Genomic DNA, 19,555 nt, shown 5'->3' on the forward strand with positions numbered 1-19,555 from the left:
CAGAAAGTGTACAGTCACACCTTTCTCCTCGCCTTTCACTTCACAGAAAACAACGCTGCCTCAGTAGTTTGTGTTGCTGCCCATGCAGGACAATTATGCTTTCAGTTCAGAACCGCCAGCCGGAGCAAATTCTTCTTTTTTTTGACTAACGTGGAAGCAGCATCAAGTCCAAATGCGGTTAGGAGTTATCATTTTAGATTTAAGCTGAGTGCACCTGCTCCCTAAATTTATGGAAAGGGATGCTATTCCTGATTCTGCTTCAAACTCTGGTCCAGGACCATCATAGTGTCATCATGCTAGGCCACCTGGGAAACCTGGGCATTTCATTCAGGTAGAAATTACCAGCAGAGCCATGTGCAGGGAGGGTGGCCATGTGCTTCAACCAGCGCACATATGGAAAGAAAACTGAGAGAGCAGACTGAAAGGGACAATAAACACCGGACAGTTCATGCCAGCAACCACAGAATGGAAGCATACAACTCTGAAGTCAGAGACACCTGCAGAAGAGAAATAAGGGAGGAAAGAGCCAAATCCTGATCTGTAGGACACACTAACAAACACACTGAATCCCTCCTGCTGTAATATGGTAATTGTAAAAACACGTTACATTAAAAGCCATTCACGTTATCAGGTAATGCTGCCAGTTAGTGAGTCAATGACGCTAATGCTAAAAAACAGAAAACTTTATGTTCTGATAAAATGATTCAGTAACACTTTACAATAAAGGTCTCTTAATTACCATTACTTAGGGCATTATTAAGCCTTTTATAATAAGAGTCTGTTATTTCAGCCTGATAATTTTGTAATTTTATTTCATATTTTTTAGCAGCAAACCAGTTTTGTTTCACATGAAACGTCATCAAATGGAATATTCAATTAATCAACAGAAGCTTAGATTAGAACACTTAACAACAAAATATTATGCCTTTAAAAAAGTGAGGCAGTTGAAGACACAGAGCACGCATGTGCTGGCGCATGGTCAGGATGGTACCACCTCTGCCTCAGTCTGAGCCTGGAAAAACTCTGCTTAATAATGAGTAACATTAATAAAGGGACCCTTATTGTTAAGTGAGGAGGATTCCACTGACTCTAGCGTGGTTTCTGGACGAGTACAGACCCCACATTGATTATCACTATCAACGTTATATATGATGTTGCGGTCTAAAACACCTTCAGTGGAAAAAAAAGCTTCTGAGTATCAGCAACACAGAACAGTTTTAGTCTGATTTGGTTTTGAACGTGCTCATTTATAAATCTGACTGGTTTGGCCTTTTGTCAAATCAGTCAGTGAAAACCTCGTTAATGCTCACGGAGAACGCAGAACTTTCCTATTTTGCATTTTTCATATCTTGTTGTTTGCAAACAGACTTTTGTTACATAATACATCAAAAACTTATTCTGTTACTGTTAGGCGAACCTTCACAATCAAAGACACAAACTTGCATTTCTTTTCTATTTCTTTATTTTATCTTTTGTATAAGAAGCAACAAACAGGAAAATTTATGAAAAATTATTACATTTTACTTGCTACATTTTGTCAACAGAGCCTGGGTTGTAAACCAATAAATATTTATGAGCAAACAATAGAACTTTTAAAAGGTTTGATTGAAGCACAAAGAGATAAACACACACACACACACACACACACACACACACACGTGGCTTCAGTACAGCACTAGTGTGTTACTCACGTACGCAAACACCTCCCTCCTCTCCTCGGATAAAACTTTACAGTGAAATCAAACAGAAACAACTTAAATTATGACTAAATTATGATAATTATCATCCTGCTAGACAATAAGCAGCTATGGAAACATAGATTACCTGTGACTAAGTGTTTATATGAAGATTAAATTAAATCCACCATAGAATCCTGCAGCACATAAGGAGAAAAGTTTACCATTATTATTTAATAGCATTTTGTGGATATCACACTTAATAAAAACTACAATAGTACCATAGCTGTAGTTTTGTTCAGAGTTAATAACCTCCAGCAATCAAAATAACTCTAAACCAGTTTATTTATATGCATCCTGTCTGCTAACCTGTTAGCTCTCTCCTTCACCAATAGGAGGCAGACAAAAATTTACTAAATCAGATGTGTTAATGTCATAAAAGCAATTGTCTTCAAAAATCATAAAAACGTCCATTAGACTTTCAATGTCTGTCTGGCTCAGCTGCATAAGATTGGTGCTAAACAAAATCATGTTATAGGGAAGATTTAATTTGGTTTAAGTTTATTAAATATTTTTTTCAGTTTGAATCTTTCACTTCAGCAGCTGCTGTAGTTTGTGATGTTCTGATTCTATTGAGAAAATCCTTTTTTATGTCACATCAGAGTATTTTATTTTTTTTTTACTGAAAAAGCTACTTTTTTATTTGATGGATTTTCAGAAAAAAATGTTGCTCACAACAAAAATCCATCTCAGCTTAGAGCGATTCATTCTGTTTGGTGCTGTCTTTATAATGTCGTTACAAGCTCTAATACCTACTGTGGATTTGTTCTTTAAGATTGAGACACTTAGACAAGGGTGTTTTAGCTGTTCTGTGTTCATTTTGGTTCATAATCATTGTTGCAAGATTTTTCCCCACTTATGTCACTTTTTCTCATTTTGTCCTTTTTTCACTATGCCTCCTTTCTTCTCGCCCCTCCCTCCTCCATGTGTGTTGCTCTGCTACCCTGCACTTTTCTTTCCTCCATCATTTTCAGGATCAAGGTTCATTTTGCTGCAGGGGAGCCAGTTGGATGCTTCAGACTGGCTCAACCCAGCCCAGCTCTTGTTGTACTACCAGCAGAACGCCAGCGGACCTTGGGTCAATGAGCTCTGTGGACGGCGCCTACTGGATCCCTGTGAACACCAGTGTGACCCAGAAACTGGTGAGTCTGGCCCACCAAGTAAAGGCTGTACTGGTCATTGGTAGCCTGGCAAGCCAGACTAAATAAATATATTATTTAGCCTGGCCACGCTCCATTGACGGCTCTCGGTTGTGGGGTGGGTTCTACCGTTGTATTTCAAATTCAATTCAATTTAATTCAAGTTTATTTGTATAGCGCCAAATCACAACAAGAGTCGTCTCAAGGCACTTCACATAATAAACATTCCAATTCACAGTTCATTAAGCCAACCAGAGATAATGTTTCCTATATAAGGAACCCAGCAAATTGCATCAAGTCACTGACGAGTGTCAGTGACTATACAGCAATCCTCATACTAAGCAAGCATGCAGCGACAGTGGAGAGGAAAACTCCCTTTTAACAGGAAGAAACCTCCAGAGAATCCCGGCTCAGTATAAGCAGCCATCCTCCGCATTCCACTGGACAATGAATGTGACATACTCTTGTTTCACTCTGTTGCATCATCCCACCCACCAGGCATATAGAGTGCCCTGATTGGCCCACAAAGCGGATAAAGCTCTGTGATTTGTTCATTAAGCAGATAGAGCACTATGATTGGCCCACCATTATGGACCAATCACAGCTCTTTATGTGTTTGAAACCACTCTAGAGAGCTGTGATTGGCTATCCAAAGTCCTGGTAGGAGCTGCTGAGGTTCCAATGGAGCATGCCTAGACCAAACTTTGCAAAGCAAGAATTTGGTCTAGTTCACTAGGCTAGGTCATTGGGGTTTGAGCTAAAGATTCATCTTGGTAATAGTTATAATCACCACTAGTTTCATAAAAGCTAGTCCTAAATTCCATCCCTTTATTATTATTTTTTTCATGCTTCAATTTGAGAACAAAATTATAATATTAAATACAAAAACTATTTATAAACCTTAATATTTATGGCTCACACTTATTATTGTTTAATGGCAGACGCCGGGTGTGTTTTTATGTCGAGTTCATAAACTCTGACGTGCAAAGTCTTACCTGTGGAACTGGAACTTTTCAGGAAGCTTATACCCTGTTGCAAATCACTCCAATTCAACCTCCAAACGAGACCTTGAACACATACTTGTGAAGGGAAGTGTGCTTAAAGCATAATGAAATGGCAAACTGAAATGCTCAAGGTAAAACATGGCCTTGGCTTATTTTTCTTCTACAGAAAAAGTCGAGCGAATGCAAGATGAATAATAATAAAACTTTCCACCGTTAAGTTTAAGTGAAATAAGCATTAAAATAGAAGGAAAAAGATTTATTTTTCTCAATAATTGTTTTATTAGGAAGCCTTGAGGACAACACTGTTTATAACATTACAAATTCAAAACCAACCCCTCCAATGTCTTTCCCCATGTCCACTAATCAGTCCATCCCAGTCGGTGAGCAGTCTGTTAAGGTTACCTATCAAGTCCATCCACAGTGCAACATAACTGAAGTATCTAATGATAGTTCCATATAGCCAAGACACAAACGACAAATTATTACACAGTTTTCATCTTTGAGCTATGATTTTCTTCATTGCAATCAACCCTGCAAGCCAGATTCTACGGGTTTTGTGTGTATGGGAGAGCTGCGAGTCATTTAGTAAGCCAACGGGAGAAGGACACCACTAAAGGCTAGTTTGTACTTCTTTGTCAGCGTTGGTATGGAGACATGCAACACCAATTATCTATTGTCACAAGGGCTCTTCAACAGTCTCGCAAGGACGGATGGAGTAGAGCCCACTTTTCTAAATATCCATCAAACGCAACAGAGACCACAAGGCTGTGGGACAGGATTAGGGTTGCAACGGTTATACATTTTGGTATGATTATAGTCTGAGAAATAATCATGGTTTCACGATTACCATGATTATTGTACATGAATTGATTTCACATCTGTATTAACACACATAAGTCACACACACATTCTACAAAATATTGATCAACAGCATGATTACATTCTATAGAGGTTTTGAACCCCTGCAATATCTATTGTTCCTTTTCAGAGATTTTGCTTAGAATAATTCACTCTATTTGCAATGTTGATGTTTTACCTCGCTGCGCAGTGGAGCAGTGGTTAGAGCTGTTGTCTTGCAGCGAGAAGGTCCTGGGTTCGCTTTCCGGCCTGGAATCTTTCTGCATGGAGTTTGCATGTTCTCCCTGTGCATGCGTGGGTTCTCTCCGGGTACTCCGGCTTCCTCCCCAAAAACATGACTGTTAGGTTGATTGGTCTGTCCAAATTGTCCTTAGGTGTGAGTGTGTGTGTGTGTATGATTGTTTGTCCTGCGTGTCCCTGTGTTGCCCTGCGATGGACTGGCTCTCTGTCCAGGGTGTACCCTGCCTGATTGCCCGTTGACTGCTGGAGATAGGCACCAGCCCCCCCCCCCCACCACCCACCCCCCACTCCCCACCCCCCACCCCCCCCACACACACACACAACCCTACGTGGACAAAGCGGGTTCAGAAGATGGATAGATGAATGGATGTTTTACCTCCACAAATAACAAAAGCCTGGAGGAGATCTGCTGTCTGGTGGAGTTGCTAATGCTAACAGTTAGCTTCTTCTAGCAGTGGTGTCCTCTGTTGTTTCCTGGACACTAGTCCAACAACAGCCTTCCCCGTTGTGAGTCAAGATGGGTGAGGCCATGAATGTCAGTGACAGTGTAACGTAGATCTGTCAGGCTTTTCTAATCCTAGAGTTTCATCGTCTATTTTCTATCAGAGGCCAATGCAGGAGATAGGTGTAGGAGACTATTTTCATGTTCAGCCTGCATGAAAAAGTCAGAGTGACTGATTATCAGAAACAATCATAAAACAGATTTTTTTCCAGTGAATGATGCCTTTAATTATATTTGCCTAATGGCTTTTTTGGAGTTTCTGAAAAAAAGACAAAAATGTTTAACTGGTCGGGGTTAGCACTGAAGGATTGAGACACCTTAAGATGCCAAATTCCTACTAGTGCAGTTGTTATTATGAATATTACTTATTACTTGAATGTAATTTGTACTTGTTCATGTCTTTTCTAATTTCATCAGTAAGAATACTATTTGGGCAAGGATAAATTATATTATTGCTATGTAGAACAGGAATTACAGAGAGGTGTTGTTGATTAAATGCTAAAATGGATTGCCATACAGCTTGTTGTAGACAGATACAGAGGAAATGTAGAACAACACAATATGAACTGTCGTTCACTGGATTGTTCTGTTACATCTGTTCAGTCCCTAACACAATCTGACTCAGTTGGCGCTAATTTGTCTGCATGATGATGTCAGAGATGATAAATTGGGAGTGTTGCAACTTTTTTTCTGCCAGCTCTGCAGACATCGCTCTGAATTTTGGTGTTGAAGGCGTCTTTGTGGTGGGTTAACCGCAGTGTTTCACACCGTGGTTAATAGTCAAACCGGGTAATCCTTGCAACGGTAGTCAGGATGCCGATTCCTTTAGCTTCGTCAACAGCACCATCATTCTGCCTAAAAAATAAAACGAGAGCTGAAGATATCTAACGACAGACACAGAGCAGATTGAAGAATGCCTCGCGAAAATAGCTACGCAGCAAACCTTTTGTTCATGAGTGGATGAAGAGATGGAGGACAAATGTATTTGCGTTAAAAAGTCTCTGAAATACATAAACACACCAGAGACGTGACTGCATTGATGGTAGGATACCCCAGAAAAGTGCTGCACCCTCGGCTGTCCTGGTGGAGGATTGCTTCACAACACTGACACACTAATGCAGAAGTATAAAAATAAAACATCTCCGTCAATATGTGAGCGCAAAGTTGCTGACAGAGATGCATAAACTAGTAAAAATCAGTAATACAACAAAGTACTTTAACCCAGAGCTCCTGAATCCCAGGACATTTGCATAAATGAGTCCAGAGTCCCAGGAGAACAACATGAGCCAAACAGATCTGATGCACCCACTTTTTGTATAGTAATTACTGTTAAATAGAATCTATAACAAATTTCATATTTATATTGTGATGATTGGGTAAACATTTGGCATAATGATTAGAAGGCCTCTCAAAACCCCGAAAGGGCAAATCATTCTCCCAGGCTTTTATTCCAGAGGAGGGCATGAGACTTTGGGTCAGCAGGTTGTTAGAAATATATAAAACTGTCTTTTGGGGAAAATTAGGCAAAAGCTGAACAACTGGATGCTATGAAGTCCTTGTTTATTTAAATGTAACTTATATTGCTTTCTCTTTATAAAATAATTATTTCTGGTGTTTTGCATGTACTAAAAGGGACTTCATGGACTTTTGAATTTTTATGCTCGCAATTACCCCCTCAGGCTAAAAGCGTAATGGCAGCTTCAATAGTAGGCTCGTGCACGAGGCACGCATGCTGTACGTGCACACTTCTTAACGAGAATAACAGCTGAGACAGTCCCGTGTGTGTGTGTGTGTGTGTGTGTGTGTGTGTGTGTGTGTGTGTGTGTGTGTGTGTGTGTGTGTGTGTGTGTGTGTGTGTGTGTGTGGCCCAGAGGACAGAGGACAGGAGAACGTGCAGCTAATTAATTAAATAATTTGGTTCTGTACCTTTCTCTTCAGCACAGCCGACAAAGGTTTAAGATGGGTCAGTCCTCCTGCATGCTCAGATCATTCCCTTCCCTTGCTGGAAAAATTGTTCCAAAATGAAAGTTGAACCCACATCTTTTTTATCTGTGAATTCAATGGCGTCCGGCGAGTCTCAAATAAAAATTTGGGCATCTTACAGTAAAAAAATATACCATTAATGTACAAAATAAACTCTAAATAAAATAAACTATGATCACATCCAGAACTGAACCCAGGTCTTCTGCATGGGAGTCAGTCATCTTGCAAGGTGAGCTACACTCTGGTAGCATTCAAAGTATCTGTAACATTTATATCCTTGATAACACCTGAAACAACGTCAAACCAAAGAACTATTGACGAAAGAACTTTTCGGAGCGAAAATGCTATTTTGTTGCTGATTTGCAGGAAATATCTAGAAGAAAGTTCTACAGAAAGTAGCTAAGGGTCCTCAGAAATGTAGCTAGGTTCATCACTAGGCATTAGGAACTGTGACAAAGTCGCTGAGTTGGCACTACCTCTCTCTCTGCTGCTAAAGCTACTGATAGCAAATGCTACGGGCGATGCCTGAGCGTGAACGCGCATGAAGCAGCCTGCTCGACCCGAGCATCTCTCTTTTTCTGTGATTTTACAGAAAAACAGGCAATCACAGTAAAAATGCCAGGGCTCATTCTACAGGACCAGGGCATTGCAGGAGAATGTATGAAGAAGAAATGTATTATTTCTATACATGTTTTGGCTGTCAAACTTCCATAATGCCTCTTTAAGATACACTTTTTTTTAATCTTTCCAGGATTTGAATGCATATCAGTCTTGGTGCTGCTTGGGTTAATGATTGGTAACATTAATTCTAATAATACTCTGTCACATTGATAGAAAAACATGCACTTGAAAAAAAATGTTTTTATGTTTAATCCACCCGGAAAACAAAACCTATCATAAATGCTATTTGTCTTAAATGTGATATTTTCTCAGTATTTGCAGCTTTGATCCACATGATTGCGTTGCTGTATGTGTTTTTGCTCATCCATTACCAGTTAATGTAAAAGTTTTCTCCCATTTGCTTTTTTTCATCTATCCACATGAATTTCCTCAAGTTGCAGTGAGTGTGAATGAATTTCAGGGTCGCGGTGATGCAGCTGGATGAGTGATAAATGACTTTGAGCCGTATAAGCAGGCTCAACGGCGTGCCTGAAATAACATGATGAATCACATATGAGCCATGAAGAGGAAGCGCGGCATGTCAATAGGCTGTGATTGATTGGACATCAAAAAATATTTGTGTAAAAAAAAAACATTTCTATAAGAAAGAAAACATCTGAGAGATTTCTTTTTGTCTGGCTCAAAACCACAAACGTCACACATAATATGAAGAAACAATAAAACTGCTGTTTTTAATGAGCCGTCGTCCTCTACCACGCCAACTTTCAACTGTAAATTATATTTTATTCAACACAGTCCACATTCCCAGTGCTGATGAAACTGAATAAAAGCACATTTTGTTTAACAAGTTCTTTATCATTTGTCTTCATGCTAATCCGTTCTGATCTTTGCAGATTCTCTGAGGAAAATGAAAGCCTGAAACAGAATAATATGAAATATTTTGTTGTTCCAGCAACTTGGAAACAAAAGTGTCTGAGATGAGCCCTTTGTTTTTATAAACGTTTAATTTGAGCCACCATTGCTTCATCTTCCATTGTTAAATAAAAGACATTGACTCATTTATATTGCGTTCATGTGGTATTAATAACCTAATTAAAATGTCTTCATAACCTCCCTCTCGTTGCTATTTTGATCAGCCAACAATTTCAAAGCGAGGTGTTAAATGTGACACATTCTCCGTTGCTGTGGAGGTGTCGAGAGTAAACTTCTGTCCCAGCAAGAGAGAAAAAACAAATCGTCATCTCACTTACGGAAATAGTCGTGTAGAGAACTCAAAGGGTAACAAACTTGGAGAAACGACATTCTCTTTTTTCTGCTTTCAGGTTCACGTTAATTAACTGTGAGGATTTATGTTGTGTGCTCGAAATGATAATCAGCTTCTGAACATGCAGTGAATATTTCTATTTCATTTGATGTGCGCACACGTACACACACACACACACACACACGCACGCACGCACGCACGCACACACACACACACACACACACACACACACACAGAACTGCAGCTGTGCAAAACGTCATTTATTTAATTTGCTATAGGGTGAACAGTATTATAGATATATCAATTATAGACCATGGGTCCCCTAGTGCCAAAAAATTGTGAATGAGAGTCTATGGGCTGGAAAATATTATTTACCAATCCCGTTTCATATGTGCCATGGATTTCACAAATGATGTGTGTGAATTTTAAATATGCATTTTGATTCCAAGAAATTGCTTTTACTCAACAGGCAGCAAAAGTTATTTTAGGTGTTGTGTGAAAACATGTAGAGGGCTCCAACTGCTTGTCTCACCAAAATGACATAATCAAACCAGACACCAAGGAGAGGAGGAGGTTAGCGTTGTGAGTTTTGAATCCGTTTTTCCAGGATGAAAGAAGGAACATTAAACATGGAGAAAACCACTATGAGTCTGGTCATGTGGTAAGAAGCAGCTACGCTGGTGGAGAAGAGATTCTACGGTGAAATCATATATGCGATGTCTGATTTGTAGTAATTTTAATAACGGATTTTTACAAGCAAATAAATCTAAAATTACATGACAGTCATAGTCGAAAGTCACATATGCATTTATTATTTTATCGAAAGTGCAACATATGTGGGAAAGCAGACCAGAGAATAATTTTTATATCTCCACTAACCTACATTCATTTTTTTTTTCTCTCTGTGACGGGACCCATGAGCCAAGTGGAAGACGGTGAGACTCCGGCTTCCTATAGAACAATATGTAGGTGCTGCCTTGATGCATTTTTAGAACCAGAGTAGGCACGCCAAAGATGCGGAGTTGACTCTCCCAGCTTGTCCACGCACAATAACACAGTTTTAAACAATGAATGATTAATTACAGCTACGTAGCTGATTTTCTAGTTAATATTTGAGCTGCAGCAAGAACCATATAAATCCACAAAAATCAATGCTTAGAAAAATGATCCAAAATGTATCTTGTTGTTTTATTTCCAAGGGAAATGTTAATTAAACCAGTTGAACCTATGCGAGCATTTACATCACAATACAACAAAGTGGATCTAAATGTGTACTCTGCTTACTTGGTTACACAGATAAAGTTCTACATGTACCCAGAATGCACTGTGCTCTGTAATTTCTCAGGTACTTTCTCTATTATAATTAAAGGTCATACATGTGACAATCAGCAGCTTCCTCAAACAAGCTATTGGGCTTCACTAAATAATCAAAGAACCATATTTACTGCTCATCCCTCAAAGGAAGTTTTTGTTTCATTATTAATTAGAGCAGAAGTCAAATTGTTGATCTTATTGTTGGATGACAAATCAAACCAAGAATTAAAATGCATAAAAGAGACCAGCATTTCTAGAATCCCTCAGAAGATGAAGATTTTACCGCCATCAGCTCAGATAATTTATTGTTTAAAATTTTGACCGTTTCTGCCTTCTGTTACTGAGTTCATACATATCTGAATTCCTTTTATCTGTGTTAGCCTGTTTTTGACCATTCCTGGTTTTATGTTTTTAGATCACTGAAAGGTTTCTTGTTACCCAAAGGCAACTTTGTTATCTAAGTTTGTAGGAGCCCAGCAGTACTCAGACATCATACTATTTCAATATTTGAAGTATTTGAGAAAGCAGAGAAAGCCTGTTCAGGGGGGGGGGGCAAAATAATTTAGGGGAACACAAATTGTTACAGCACCTGTCCTCCCGGCTGACCTCACCTGTCTTCCGTGTGTGAATCGTGACAGCTTCAAGATCTAACAGAACTAGCTTGCTTCCATCGGGACTAGTGGGTTGATAAAACAGTCATGATTAAAAACGCTTTTTTAACTGGTTCAGTAGTTATATGCATTTTGTGGGTTAGGCTAGAGGGATTGGAAACTGATTAAACGATCAAGCCAATGGATCAAACTCATGAGTGGGCCACCGTAGCAGCAATACTTTCTCTGAACTGCACGGCGCGAAAGAGTTGCATTTTTTATCATGATTTTAATGGATTTCACACACGGGGCCTTTAAATGTGTCTGAATCTTTCTACAAGCACAGTAATTAAAAAAAAGGACCTGGTCAGTTGGTCACTTAATGCGATTGATAAAATTTTTCAACAAGGAGAACGGGAGAAGGGGCTCCCGGATGCCCCTCTGGGACAGATCCAGTTGGGCATATCATGGACTCCTGGAAACAGTGGAACCTGATTTGCCTATCTCAGCTGTCTGTAGAGGATTCTGAAGACATCTGGATAATCGTGGTGTTGGTGTCAGGTTTCCTGCTCTTTGGACTAGGAGGCTTCCTTGCTTACCGGAAAATTAACGAGCTGTCGAGGAATATTGGTGCTCTCCCCGAGCTCAGGGACGGATTACACCGCGCTGTGAATTCACAGACTCACATAATTGTCAAGATGAATCGTAAGCTTGGAACTTTGGCTGAGATTCATGCTTTCACACAAAAGATGGATGCCAGCAAGAAGAAAGTGGACGAATCAGCACGGACTGGGATAGATTAATTTACGCCGTTATTGGGATTTTGAGAGGTTGAGGACCAACAGAACTTTAAGACAGAGAGGAAATTATCTCTGTCTGGCCCCAAAACAATTTCTAATCTGAATCTGGTGCCCTTGAGCCTGTAAGGCTGCAACGAATACTCCCCCTCAGAAGAAATGTGGAATGCTGCCATCGCTTTGGCAACTCTGTCTACTATCCCAGCCTGGGCGGGAGTGTGGGCTGTGAAGGCCGCTGAATCGTTCCAGGAGTCATTGTGCTCTGTAAACCTCAATGACCTCCTTCCCCTGTCCAGACTGAGGTGACGTACGCTGCTTATCGTGGCAGCAGGAACTGACGTGTGGAGAGTCGCAAACCCACCACCCCACCTAGTGGACACTTATGTTGTGTGATGTATGAAGTCTGTTGCTTCTCTGTCTGAGGTGGGTTTTTTTTGCAGAGCAAAGCTGCCCTAACTCTGAAGTGCTTTTTTTTTCCTCCACCTGAACCAATCCTCATATAACCCTCTGATCTCTATTAAGGAAGCGCGACTCAGGGTTGCGAATGACCACAGTCGCCATTTCTTGCCATGTGTCTTTGCCCATGTATGTCTGATCTCTGAATTGTGTGTACTGAAACAAATTTCCCTCTGGAATTAATAAAGTATCTTTGAATTTGAATTGAATTGAAACAATCATTAATATACATCATAAACATATGAAAAATCGCTGACTTTTCCATGAAATCATAAACACATACAGCCACACAGAAAACCATCTATAGTGTTGCAAGGTTAGCTAATGTTAGTGTTAGCATTTCCAGTGGCAAAACCCTCGACTGCTGCGGCGGTTGAGGGTTGACTCTCTTCATCCAGATCTATAGGTTTTTGTGGGTCTGAGATCACTTCCAAAGATTCATTCATTTCTGACTGAACCTGTGGAAATTTGGGCAACAAAAACTGATCCATTTTACCACTAGCTCTACCTTTCTCTCGTTTGCAGGTGGAAAATGAGGTCAAAGGTAAACATCAATTTCCTGTTTTGGTTTAAGTTTTTACTATCTATATGATAATTTACTGAATATTTTTGTTTTGTTTGTTAAATATCACATCCACACGTTAAATTAAAATCAAATTGTAAAACAAAAATCTAATATTTACTTGGGGGTGCTATGGGGTGCAATGACTAATCCAGGGGTAGATATAGCGCCCCCCTGGCGCCGCCACTGGATTGCTCGCTTTAAATCTGATGTGTGCAGTCAAGCTGCTAAAAAGTTTCTGATGATGAAGGTCTGAATCTGCTTTTTTATCCATCTACACTCAACTAAAGCCTTTCCCTCGTAGACTATTAGTGAACCTGAAGATATTACTCCTTAACCAATTTATTTAAATGTATGAATGTTTGGATCAAACATTGTAGAGTTGCATAAAGATTGTTGCTATTGTGTTCACACTCCTACCCATAAGATACCTAAAGGATGAATTCCTTTGGGGAAAAGAGTAATAAAGCATCATTTGTAGTTTTTCTTTGTTTCTTAGAATGCCCCAAACACTCAGATGATGAGTCCAGGATGAAATTTACCATTTAAACTTGTCTTCCATGTTTTCATCCATTATTTAGCAGCTCCACTCTCCCCTGGGCAGAATAAATTCGGAGACCTTTAAATGCATGAAAGAAAACATGTATTTGAGTGTTTCATGGTCGTTTCCTCTACATTAATTCTTGAATTGAAATAAAACAACTGCTGAATTCTTTAAAATATATGTATAGCTAATTATAGCAAATATAACACATGTGTCCTTTAAGTTTGTTAGAATAAACAGTTTATACATAAACAGTGATCATCTGGTTACATGGGAACATTTTCTCCCTTGTTTTTTTACCTCATCACAAATTATAAGAATCTTTTTTGCAACAATAAATGTAAATTAAAGTTTTCTTCATTTTTTTTAATATTAGTACTTTTTTATTGTTTCTTCATTTAGCTCATATGCATGATTCTGTGAGCCGTGTGGGTAGCAGGTGGGTGGCAGCAGGATGCTGCACAAATGAAAGTAAGCCAATGTGATTTTTGGATGCAAGCAGATTGCATAGGTACTATAGTTAGCTTATATCCAGTCCTTTGCTCTGCAGCAGGAGATACAGATGAAAACTGAGATGGGTTGTGACAGTATCAGTGCTGCTCTTGCAAAATGTTAAGAGGCAGCAGATGCTTTAGCGTCATCCGTCCCTTCTTGCACAACTCTAAACCTGCCTTCTTTAGGCGCTGATGTTTACTGGCTGTTTTCACCCGTATCCTCTGACTCTGTTTCTGCTCCGAAGCTCGTGGGACTTTTATGAAACACAGACAGACACGTTGCGCCTCTGGAAATGCGTATTACAACATCATGACATGCTGTCTTAATTAATGTGACTGCGTAATGGATTAATGAGTAGGTGTGTGTGTGTGTGTGTCTTCTTGATGAGCCGAATAACTCTGTGCACACGTGACACACCCGTGCATGAATTAATGCAGCCTTCTGATGCTGTCGCTTCTGCCCACACGTAGATCGGGCCTTCCGGGCTTTTTAAAGGTTAGCTGTGCATTTTGCTTACCCTTGCTCCGTTCTTTTTAAGGTGGAACTGGAACAATGGAATGCAGTGAGTGTGAAATCTATAGACGTGCTCAGAGCCTGTTGATTGAGAACCTAAAGAGATAATTTGTAGTTTTTACTGTTGATATCTGGAAGTATCCATTGAAATGTTGTTGAAGTGAAGTAAATGATACCTAGTTGTTAAAAAAGTCCTTTCCTTCTTAAGGCAGTGACATAAATACCAGAATCTCTGAATGTGGCTTCATGGCAGGTACTGACAGTTGCCCTTCCCGTTAACAAGGTCAAATTAAAGCCCATAGACATGCACTCCTTACGTTCCTCCCATTGAGCAGGAGGAGAGCATGTTGAACATGTTACTCCTGGATAAGCCTCCGAATCAAAGGTGAGACCCCATCAGTCATACAGAGCTAAGTCAATGCCGACATTCCTCCTGAGAGTAGACACTGGTACAAAAAGCTGATGCTACACTGTTCTTTGTTAACAGTATTTGCTTATCGGCACCGTGCCATCAAAGAGCATCAATATAGCTTTAGTCCCACAGTGAGATATTGGGCATTCAGCAGACATTTTCTTTCTATTGTATCAAACATCACCAGATCTGCACGTTCGGTCCAACAATCCCACATGGGCTCCTAGAAAGAGATTCTTCTAAATCAGTTTGCCAAAATGTTGCCCTTCCGCACATAAACAAGGGAATTCTGGGATTCCATTATTCCACATTAGCTTTATTTTTAGTAAATATTGGCACCAACTTGAAGACTAATTACTGCTCGTGTCACTCACCTTGTGAGCTGAGTCTGCTGCACCACTAATATGATTTCTGTGTTAAATTCATCTTAACATTTTCTTTTTATTGAGTGTAATGAGTAGAGAACATCTTATTTTCACAATTGTAAATATTAGGAACATTAACTATGAACGTGTTATTTTGTTTTAATGTGATGGCTCTGAGATGGAAGCAATAGCCACCAATAATTCGGATGTAGGCCAATAAAACGTGTCAAAACTCACAAACTGCCACAAGAGAGCAACTTTATTGGTATTGTTTTCTGTATAAATTAGAACAATTCAAAACAAAGTTACCATAAATGAATGACAAAATGCAAAATATGAGAATAACGGTGCTGCAAGTTGCAAACTGGAATAAGTTTCATCACATAGCAACACTGAATGTTTTAAGCTTTCCCTTAAGTCCGTAGTTGCCAAGAGTGTCTTCAGTATGAGGATCAGTGATTCATGTTTTTTTGTAACCTCCATCTTTAGCTGCCCTTCGTTCCTTAAGGTACAGACGGGTATCTGGTGTTTTACTGTACGTCTATAGAAACACTAGTTGGAGTTAGATTTTAAGGTAGATATCACCTCCTTAGAGTTCTACAACCCCCCAAGGCGCTTCACAACACAATCAGTCATTCATCCATTCACACACACATTCACACACTGATGATGATGAGCTACGATGTAGCCACAGCTGACCTGGGGCGCACTGACAGAGGCGAGGCGTGCCAACATAGGCGCCACCGATCCCTCTGACCACCACCAGCAGGCAAGGTGGGTTAAGTGTCTTGCCCAAGGACACAACAGCAGCATTCTCTGGTGGGAGCCCAGATTATGGGTATGGTCTTTGCAGCCCGATGAGAAAATAAATTCAGACTCTTCTGATGTTCATGCAGTTATTTTGCTCATACAAGTGAGATATTTCGCTTTAAGACTTTTTATGGTTGAATATATTTCTAGTCAGTATGAAAGTGCAAACGGAGCAAGTTGCATTCAAAAGGCTTTCATACTCAGAAGAATAGCACATCGTGAATGGTCTTTAAGTGGAGCTGCTAGTTTGAAATCATGCCAGCATTAGTTGACATTGGCTTTAAAAGCAGCTGCATTTTATACAAAGAACCGATGACATCTCCTCCTGTTGGCGTGCCTTATTGGCGCATTGTTGACTACCTCCTTAAAAAAAGAATGATGATGAATGCTGTAATTACCTCAAGAAGTTCACCTTTGAAAAAGCTCTCACAGAGCTAAACAAAGGAGGTGAAGCGGGACATTTTCACCCAATTGAAAAAGGACTTGAGTACAAGAACCGGTAATTGAAGATGTGCCTTTTTGTTTGCAGGAGAATGTCTTTGCTTAGACGGCTACATGAAGGACCCCGTCCACAAGCATCTCTGCATTCGCAGCGAATGGGGCCCCAATCAGGGGTAAGTTGTGATAATCACTGTTTGTGATTGCTCATCATCATGCCAAGCTGAAATAGAGGAGCAACAAAGGACTCGTCCTTCTTAACAAAACACATGTTACAGTTTTGTTATGATGAGTTATGAGGTCATCAGTGCCAATTATTGTTGGGGAGCAAAGGAAGATCGAGATGAAAGTAGATGTATGTTCAAACTGAGACTAGATTCAGTTGATTTATGGAATCTGATAATACGTTTTAGGGATGTAGGAAAATATCAATGCACTGAAATATAGCAATATTTTGTGTTTTGATACTGAATACATATTTAAAACCAATGAATCGAGTTTTCATCCAAACATTTACTGTATGGCTTTTGTGAGGTGCAATTCCAACTCCAACTGCTAGGGGGTAACATATTTTATCATCTTCATTTATATGGAACAACAACATTTTGCGATTAAACTGGATGTGTCTGGGGTGTGACCTGAGTTTTTCAGTTAAATTTGCTCTAAAAATACCAAAATTGTCTGGTTTTTAGTATCTCGACATATCACTGAGCTCCATTGGCTATGTTTAGCTGCACGCATCAAATTCACAGCATGCCCTATAGGGCTAGCAGTGTCTACACAACACTCAGGACAATCCAGACTTACCAAGCACTACCAGAACAGGGGCGTCCTTGTCGATTTTCAAGAAACTCCTGTAGACCCTGCTCTTCAGAGAGCATCTTCTGAACTAGGACCCTCCCTGCACACGTCCCCGACTCTACTGTCCACACCTTGTTCACTTTCCTTTATGATTCATTATGCTGCCTCACTGCCACCTATGATTGACTAGTGTTTGTTGTTAGCCTCAAGGGCAACCTGCTGCTTCATTATCACTTTGCTTTGGCGACTAGTATGTACCCCCTAGAGTAGTATGGAACTACTCTAGGGGGTACTGTAAGAACTTTTTGGACATTTCATATTTAAAAGCATCAGTCTGGTACAATTTGAGAAAAAAAAAACGTAGAATTACAGGCTGGTAAGAATGTTTAAGAAGCGGAGGGGTGCCTAATCACTGACGAAATTCAGTTATAAATTATATAATTTGCAGATACACAAACAGACAAAAACACAGCTGTTATTAAACACAGGAAATGCGGACAAAAAATATGTTTGCATCATCCCATTGGCGCACCCTCCAGCTCGGCACCCCTATGCTTCGCATACACTTCATGCTCACTTTTTGCGCCACTGTCTCCAGATTCTTACCAACACACCCTTACTAAGTCATCATGTGTCTGTTTAGTTGGGTTTAAGAACCTGATGGGCCTGGTATCAGGAACAAGAAGAAGAAGAAAATATAATTTCTATAGCGCCTCTCAAGATAAAAATCACGAGGCGCTTCACAAAAACAAAAAATGTAAAAATATAAAAAAGCACTTAGAAAATAGTTAAAAATATATTTTAAATGAGCAAAAAACAGACAATTGTGATTAAAAAACAAAATGTTAAGAAAGAGAGAGAGTGAATAGGAAAGAGGGAAATCAGTGGATCCTGAGGAAGGTGGAATAGGTGGGGAGAGCAGAATAAAGAGAGAGTGGTGAAGAAGGTCATACAAAAGCCACTTTGAACAAGTGAGTTTTCAGCTGCTGTTTAAAGGAGACCACTGAGTCCACTGATCTCAGGCTCAGGGGGAGAAAGTTCCAGAGTCTGGGGGCCACAGCAGCAAATGATCTGTCATCTTTGGTCTTTAGCCTGGTGCTGCACAACCAGTAGGCTTTGATCACTGGACCTCAGGGACCTGCTGGGGGTGTAGAGACTAAGAAGATCACCAATGTAAGATGGTGCTTGTCCATGTAAGGCCCTATAGACCAGAACCAGGATCTTGAAATGAACCCTGAAGTTGACTGGCAGCCAGTGAAGCTGGAGGAGAAGCGGGGTGATGTGGGTGTGTTTGGAGGACTTGGTCAGAAGCCGAGCACAGGCATTCTGAACCACCTGTAGATGGTTCAGGGAGGTTCTGCTCAGACACGTGAAAAGAGAGTTACAGTAGACTAAGCGTGAGGAGATGGAGGTGTGGATAACTGTCTCAGGTTCAGAGTGGGACAGAATGGGACTCAGCTTAGCAATGTTCCTGAGACGGAAGAAGGAAGAGTGAACAAGAGAACTGACAGAATCCAGGGTGAGAGCTGGGTCAAAGGTCATGCCAAGATTCACGCCAAGTGCACTTTCGGTAACAAAGTCGTACGAGCACCCAGCGCCAATAATAAGCTGCTAATTAAAAAGGCTGTAAGTAGCAACAATGTAATATGATCCTATCCACAGTAGCAAGTAAAGCCCAGACTCTCCTCTTTCATTACTTTATGTGGAAAAACTCTTTGAGGAAATTGCTGACAAAGCATCAAAACAAAGCAAATTTCATCATGTCAAAAGCATAAACTCAGTCTAAACTTTGTTGTTGTAAGGTCATAATCCATGTTACAGTAAATAAATCCACTCTTTTGTTGTAATCTTTTGTCCAAATCGTCCAACTGAGCTGATTCCTGACTGTTTTGGACTATTTATACCTGCTGGAGAGCCTTTACAAATCTCTGACGTTTCATAAGTTTTTGGTTTACGGTGATTCTCCTTCTGTGATTGGTTTACGAAAACCAGCTGAAAAACAATCAACATCAAGTGATTCTGTTGGCTCAGCAGTTTCTCATGGGGGTTGAATCACTAACGTAGTCCAATGGGATCCTGAGATAATCTCTTGCAAGTGGAGGTTCAGCCAA

The 19,555-nt window shown here is 40.1% G+C and overlaps 1 protein-coding gene across 7 annotated transcripts in view; it reads left to right on the forward strand.

Moving 5' to 3' along the window:
• Positions 1-19,555, forward strand: part of astn1 (astrotactin 1) — a 556,409-nt gene that overhangs the window by 195,897 nt on the left and 340,957 nt on the right. For all 7 annotated transcript variants that reach the window (XM_054746696.2, XM_054746699.2, XM_054746711.2 and 4 more), the window contains 2 exons: positions 2,711-2,878; positions 16,735-16,819. In XM_054746696.2, the coding sequence (XP_054602671.1) occupies positions 2,711-2,878; positions 16,735-16,819 (253 nt within the window). The remainder of the gene's footprint in view (positions 1-2,710; positions 2,879-16,734; positions 16,820-19,555) is intronic.

This window comes from Nothobranchius furzeri, chromosome 11, assembly GCF_043380555.1.
Source record: "Nothobranchius furzeri strain GRZ-AD chromosome 11, NfurGRZ-RIMD1, whole genome shotgun sequence".
Classification (NCBI taxonomy): domain Eukaryota; kingdom Metazoa; phylum Chordata; class Actinopteri; order Cyprinodontiformes; family Nothobranchiidae; genus Nothobranchius; species Nothobranchius furzeri.